This window comes from Diabrotica undecimpunctata, unplaced genomic scaffold (assembly GCF_040954645.1).
Source record: "Diabrotica undecimpunctata isolate CICGRU unplaced genomic scaffold, icDiaUnde3 ctg00001794.1, whole genome shotgun sequence".
Lineage (NCBI taxonomy): Eukaryota > Metazoa > Arthropoda > Insecta > Coleoptera > Chrysomelidae > Diabrotica > Diabrotica undecimpunctata.
In genome coordinates, this window is record NW_027312755.1 from 15,296 (window position 1) to 22,824 (window position 7,529).

The window sequence follows — 7,529 nt, forward strand, 5'->3', positions numbered from 1 at the left end:
ACTTTAATTTTATAAATTAACTTTTGTTTCAATAAATGCAGTACACAATTAGTAAAAGAAGTTTGGAAAAAAAAGCAAAAAATCAATTTGAAACAAAAACGATGGAACTAAACTACGAGTAACACCAAAAGAACAAGTATCTAAGGTAGATAGTAACAAAAGATACTCAATGGGATAACTATTAGTCTCTATGCATAAATGTTTCATTTTGCTTAGAGAACACCGAATTCTTGCAAAAATTCCAAAGTTATTTCTAAATTCGTTGCAAGCATCTTGTATCCTTAGCCAGAGTTGTGTACAATTTTGTACCGAAATGGAATAAACAAATGTTTTTATATATCCTCAAATACAATAATCGCAAGGATTCAAATCCGGTGACCTTGCTGGCGAAGCAACTGGACCACCTTAGTTATTATCAAGAAAGTCTCGTACATTCCTGCTAAAGATGGCTGGACAGCCGTTATGTAGAAACCATAAGTTTTGCTGAATATTTAAAAGCACATCATTTAACAAATCAGGTAAAACATTTTGCAGAAAATGTAAATAATCAGCTCAGTTGCTATCAACAAGTCCTCGTAGACACTTTGTCTCAGGACCAGCAACCTTATGTAGTGTCGTACGTTGCCATGTTATCAATTCCACTGGTAACTTAAACATCTTAACAGATAAGATCGAATAATGTTATCTAAATTTAAACTAATAACATTTAACGGGTTTTTACCCAAATATTTAGTGGCTCAAAACATGTACACTTAGAAACACTGATGATGGAATGCAGATTCCGAAAACGTTTTGTGATATACCCCGATTGGGTATTTTAATTATACATCTCTTATAAAGAATTTTAAATATATTTTTTTTAATTATTAGTTATCAAAAATAAAATTAAAATTTTGAATTTTTTTTGGTTAGGCAGTTATAAGGGAATCTGTGGACGGCCAGCCTATCTTGAACATTGGGATTTAATATCTTGGATTACATCGCTAGTTCTGTATATCTGTTTGACCTCAGCATTTGATCGCATTCGATATTAGTTAGTATTCGGGTTGTGATAGGGTTCAACGATTGTTCTGAGGATTTTTCTCTCAAAACATCTGAGTTTTCTTTCCATTTGTCAGCATCCATGTCTCGCACCCATGCATGAGCAATGATCTAATCAATGTTTTATATATCTTGATTTTTGATGTTCGTGTTAGACTCTTGGATTTAAAATAGTCATGCCAAGGCTATACATACATGTGTTTGCTCCATGAATTCTTCCTTTTATCTCTACCGTGGTATCGTTATCTGCGGTGATTGTCGCTCCGAGATATTTAAGACTCTCTACTCTTTTAAAGTTATATAGGTCTATTGTTACATTTTATCTCGTCTCTTTTGCCTGGGAATCCACATATATTTGATTTTCTCTTTATTGATCCTTAGACCATTTTTTTTGCTTCTATCTCTAATTTATTGAAAGTTTTCTTTACATTGGCGACTGTTTCTCATAATGTCAATGTCATCCGCATATGCTAAGTAACTTTGGTCCATTTACTGTCAGTATCTAATTCTAATTTATACTGTTTTTATTACTTTCTTCGGCATTGTATTACAAAGGAGAGTTGACAGCGCGTCTTGTTTTTTCATGTCCCTATTTATTTCAAACGATTTTAAGAGTTTGTTACCTATCCGTACTTTGGATCTACAGCCATTTACACATATTTTAACGAACTAGATAATTTTTTTTGGAACTAAAAGTTCGGACAATGCATTCCATATCTGATCCCTTTTAATACTATCGTATACTTGTCGGAAATTTATGAGAAGATTATAGATGGGTCTATTGGATTCCCATCCTTTTTCAAGCAGCTAGATGCCTTAAAGTAAAAATTTGATCTATGATCGATCTATTTTTTCTGAATCCAGCTTGTTATTCCTCTATAAAATTCTCTACAAACGACCTACTTAATAGGATGTTCGATAAGATTTTGTACGCCGTATTAAGTAGGGAGATAATTAGATCCTCTGTAATTAGGGATAAAAGGGGCTTCTGTAATTAGAGCACTTGCTTTTGTCTCCCTTGTTATGGATAGAAGTTATAAGTAGGAAGTATAGTTAAGAAGAAGTACGGCAACAAAGGTTAAAAACAAGTAAAGTGGCGGGATCTCTTAATGATACGATCTGGAAGAACAAACACCTAAGTCAAGACACAAAAACAAGAATCTATAAAGGCAATTAGACCTATATTAACATACACGGCGGAGACAAGACCTGACACATCTAAAACGAGACGACTACTAGAAACGACAGAGATGAAAATACTCTGACGAATATCAGGGAAAAGTCTGCTGGATAGGGAGAGAAGCGAAAACATTAGAAAAGCATGCAATATAGAAAACATAAATGGATGGGTGACAAAACTGAAACAGAAGGGGAACGAACATATTAGTAGAATGGCAGAGGATAGGATAGTACGAATAGCACAAGATAAGTCACCAAATGGACAAAGAAGTATTGGCAGACCAAGAAAAAAATGGTGCGACAATTTAAACAGTTTAGGAGGCTAATATGGAAGAAGAAACAGGCGTTAAAGCCTACATACAAGAAGGAAGAAGAAGAAGTTATGGATGGGAATTATTAAACTTTTATACCATTTTGTTGGTATTTTCTCTTTATTCCATATAAGTGTTATTTGTTTGTGTAATTGTCTATGTAAAGTTTTTCCTCCGTACTTAATGTCGTATAGTTTTCTTTACTTCCTGTTGTTTCTGGTTAAAGCATATTGTTTCGCCTTTTTTATTTTTCTGGTAGTTTTTCTTGGCACTGATTTTTTTATTTTAATTGATTTTTCTATTTGTTGCCACAACCTTTCGACATCATTGCTCTTTTCTACTACATTTAGATGTTGTTTTATTTCCTGTACATAATCTTCTCGAATTTCTCCTTTTTGCATTTTATCGATATTCCGCTGTCCCAAAGCTTCGTTCGTTTTAAGTTTCTGTGATGATATTCTCAATCTGATTTTTGCTTTCACTAGGTAATCTCCATTTACTCCGCTTAAGAATTTTACACTCACAGCATTACTTCCATGTCTAGCATCGACAATTACGTGGTCAATTTGGTTCCGTGTAAAGTTGTCATTAAAGACCAAAGTCTGTTTATGAATATTTTTATGTTGCAACATAGTAACCTTTACAAGCATATTGTTAGCCGATGCTATCTCTACGAGCCTTTGTCCATTGTCGTTTGAGATATCGTGGAGGCTGTGTTGTCCTATTGTCGGTCTTAGTTTAGGTTCATTGCCAATTTTTGCGTTAAAGTCTCCACAGATTATTTGCATATCATGTTTTAGGATTCTCTCCAGCGTTCTTTCAAGTTGTTCATAGAAGTCATTTTTGATTGTTTGCTTTTTATCTTTTTTCGGGGCATGTGCCGATATGATTAAGATATTGTGCCATTTTCCTTTCAGTTTAATATAACACAGTGTCTTACTGATGGGCGTAAAACTTATAACACTTTTAAGTATTATTTTTGAACTACGAAACCTGTGCCGAATTCGTGTTTTTCTATCCAGTTTACACTGTAGAAAATTATTGTCTTGTCTATTCTTATGTTTCCAGTGCCCTTCCACCTTAGTTTTTGTATTACTGTAATGTCCATTCTTACTTTTTCTAACTGTTTTACTGCATGTATGGATGCTCTCGTCCGGTACCAATTTAGAACATGTTCCAACATTCAAAGTCTTTGTCCATTGTGATTGTCGTTTTTTATATGTATGCGTTCGATTCCGAGGTACATTTGCAGTTTTCAACAGGTTTTTTACAAGCACAGGTTATTAGCCTCCGCTTAATCCTTCTCCTTTATCCTGACGGGGCCGAAATAATGAATATTAGATACTCGATCCACCCAACAGTCATTTTAGGCGAAGGTACTTATTTATATGCACTTGTTTTAGTGTCTACGCTTCCAAGCCATAAAGTATTGTAGAGAACACGTAGCACCCAACCATCCTTAGGCGTTGCTCTAGCCTTATATCCCAACAACATAAAAACTTTTTAAGTTTAATGAATTATGTATATGCTATTTTAATACGTGTCTTGATTTCATTGAGTTGGTCTAAATTTGATGTTATCTATGTTCCCAAGTAATTGTAGGTATTCACGCTCTCATTTACAATATCTTCAATAACCTGTTGGATGTTTGCATCTGCTGATTTAGTCATAATCATGGACTTACTTTCTTAACATTTATTTTCAACTCGTATTCATGACAGCATACATTAATGGCTTGCATTACGTTCTGCAAATTATTGTTATTCAAAATTTTTCCACTGAAAGATATATCCTCTATTGAATCTGAGAGTGCTTCTTTAAAAACCGTTTTACTGTAGACATTTAAAAGTAGCGGGGACAGCACGCAACCCTGGCAGGACTCCTCGCTGTATTTTGATATCTCGGGTGTTCTGGTTGTCAACTCTTACCTTATCAGTTTGATTTTATTATAGATTATATATAATTTTTACATCACGACTGTTAATATTTTTGCTATTTATTATATCTACAGGCTTTTTATTTTGAACCTTAACAAATGCCTTTTCAAAGTCTACAAAACATAAGTACATGTTCTGATTCATGTCCATGCATCTTTGGGCCAGCACATTCAAACCCAACAAAACATTTCTTGTGGCCGTGCCATTTCTAAACCCATATTGTGTATTTTCTAGTTCAAGAGTTTTAACAATTCTGCTTGTATTATTTTCAACAATGTTTTAAGTATGTGACTCATTAAAAGCTCCGCCTGAGTTGTCTGATGGATGGATTGAGTAGCTTATCGGATGACACTGCCGGTCCCAAGCCCGGATAAAGGAGGTCCCTAAGATGAGGTTAGCCACCTACCTGGGGTAAAGAATCCATACTGGCTCACAGAACTGATGATACAGCCTCGGATACCGACGGAACTATCACATGACGACACGCTCTATGACAACGGAAAAACGAATTGGTAAACGAAAACCTAAACACCCTATCACAAGAATCGCGTGCTGGATCATAACGTCGTGGAACGGAAGAGACCAGGAGATCATAATAGAAATAAAGAAACACACTATTGACATCTGCGCAATGTCCGAAACAAAGAAAAAAGGCCAAGGAACATTAAAATACGGAGAGTTTACACTCATATATAGCGGAAAATCTAAACAATAAATAGCACATTCAGGAGTCGGAATTTTGCTGCACGATAAATACACGCAAAGCATTGAAGATATCGAATACATCAACGATAGGTTATTAAGAATCTTCATAAAAATCTGTAACATTATAACACACCTGATAAGCACATATGCCCCAGACATATCTAAGCCCACAGCAGAAACTGAAAATTTCTATCAGCAACTACATAACACCATAGGTAACATAAATGCTAAACACAAAATTATTGTATTCGGGGATCTTAACGCACGGATTGGAAACGATGTCATACGAGGTATAAAACAAAAGTACAACGAAGAAATAATTAATGAAAACGGCGAAGCACTAATAGACTTTTGCGCTAGAAATGAAATGAGAATCAACAACACATACTTTCCTCATAAAGACCAACATAAATACACTTTTAACAATAATCGAGGCCAGCTATCAATGATAGATTTTATAATCACTAATCGAGTGATAACACCGTCACAAGTACTTGATGTCAGAGCCCTAACATCTGCTAACGTGGGGACCGATCACAACCTTGATTTATGCAAGATGCTACTAGAACGTCAGCAACGAAACAGAAAACCCCCAATGCTCATCGAAAAACACAATATAGAGTCGCTAGCAACAGAGAGTACAAAACTTCTTTATGAGAACAGAATTACCAGTAAACTAAAAGAGATCGAGTTACAACCAGAATGGGGAGTAGAAGATACTTGGAAAAAAACCAGGAATGCATCAACCAAGCAGCAGAAGAAGCAATTGGAAAGCGGAAAATTAACACGAGGGCGATAAACCACACCAAACCGTAGTTTTGTCAAGTGGTAAAAGAACTCTCTGAATTAAAACGCAAATGCTACCTGAGATATAAAAGCACACAATCGGAAGAAGCTCTCGCAGAATATGTCCAAGTAAGAAACGAAGTAACGCAAGAATCAGAAATCAATCAAAAGAGAACATTGGACTAAATTCACCAGCGAAATGGACTACGACCTACATGGTGCCCAAAAGACAGTATGGAAAATGCTTCGGAACATAAAAAAACCAGTTAACGAGTTCGTGTAGACCAAGGGAGAGAGACATGGCAACAGCATTTTAAGGAGCTATATGATGCTGAAGAAACGCTGAATATAACGAATACGAAGCAGATATAAGTACTACAATCAATGACGAAGAGGTAGAAGCAAAGATCAAGAAGCTAAAAAACAGAAAATCACCTGGAACAGATGGTATACCCAATGAACTCTTAAAATATGGAGGCCCTGAACTTGCAAGTAAACTGTCACAACTATTTAACAAAATCTTAAACGACACAGAAACACCAGAGGAATGGCATAAGAGCATCACAATCCCCATATTTAAAAAAGGACAAAAAACTTGCCCAAAAACTACAGAGGAATAACCCTCTTAAATACAACAATGAAACTTTTCACGAGTATTCTTAAGGACAAATTCTTAAGGCAAATCACTAATTCTGAAGAACAACAAGGTTTTACAAGAAAGTGGTCTATAACAGATGCAGTATTCATAATAAAACAAATAAAAGAAAAAGCTATAGAGTTCGACATGCCAGCGTATATTTGCTTCATTGATCTGACGAAGGCGTTTGACAGGGTTCGCCTGGGAGACATTCTAAATATATTAATAGAAAATAAAACATGCAGATGATGCAGCAATTATTGCCTAATCAGAAGATGATCTTCAGAGACAGCTCTTTCAGTTCTTTCAAATAAGCCGCCAACTAAATATGATCATTTCTATCAACAAAACTAAATGTATGACAATAGCAAAAGATCCGCTCAGATGTAAGTTAGTGGTTGAGAACAACCCCATAGAACAGGTGATGCAATTCAGATATCTGGGCATAGATCATATCAAGCATACACGACCCAGTACAGGACCTAAGGAGTCAGATCAACAAAGCATCCGCATTGTCGGGATGTCTGCGAAAGCTAGTCTGGTCAAATCCGTATATGCGCACAGATAGTAAAATTTGAATCTACAAGACTTGCATACAACCGATCCTGACATATGGCGTATAAGTGCGCGAAGATACCAACAAAACGAAACAGATGCTAAGGGTTGCCGAAATGAAAATTGGGGCAAAACAAGAAGAGACTGGGTGAGAAATACAAACGTCAGAGAGCAGTGCAAAATTCAAGATATTGTAAGATGGGAAGTTAGCGTAAGAGGATGTGGTACAATCATGTAAGACGAATGGATGAGAATAGACTCCCAAAAATTGCCCTAGAAAACAACCCGCCCGGTTCAAGACCTCTCGGAAGACCACCTAAAAGATGGAGGGATAGTTAGCAATCTACCTCCCAGGAAATTAACCAGAGGCAGCTTCAG

At 35.9% G+C, this 7,529-nt stretch overlaps 1 protein-coding gene across 1 annotated transcript; it reads right to left on the reverse strand.

Moving 5' to 3' along the window:
• Positions 1-2,731: 2,731 nt before the first annotated feature.
• Positions 2,732-3,319, reverse strand: LOC140431726 (uncharacterized). Its single transcript, XM_072519608.1, has one exon. It carries the CDS (start codon positions 3,317-3,319, stop codon positions 2,732-2,734), a length of 588 nt encoding a protein of 195 aa, XP_072375709.1.
• Positions 3,320-7,529: the final 4,210 nt, after the last annotated feature.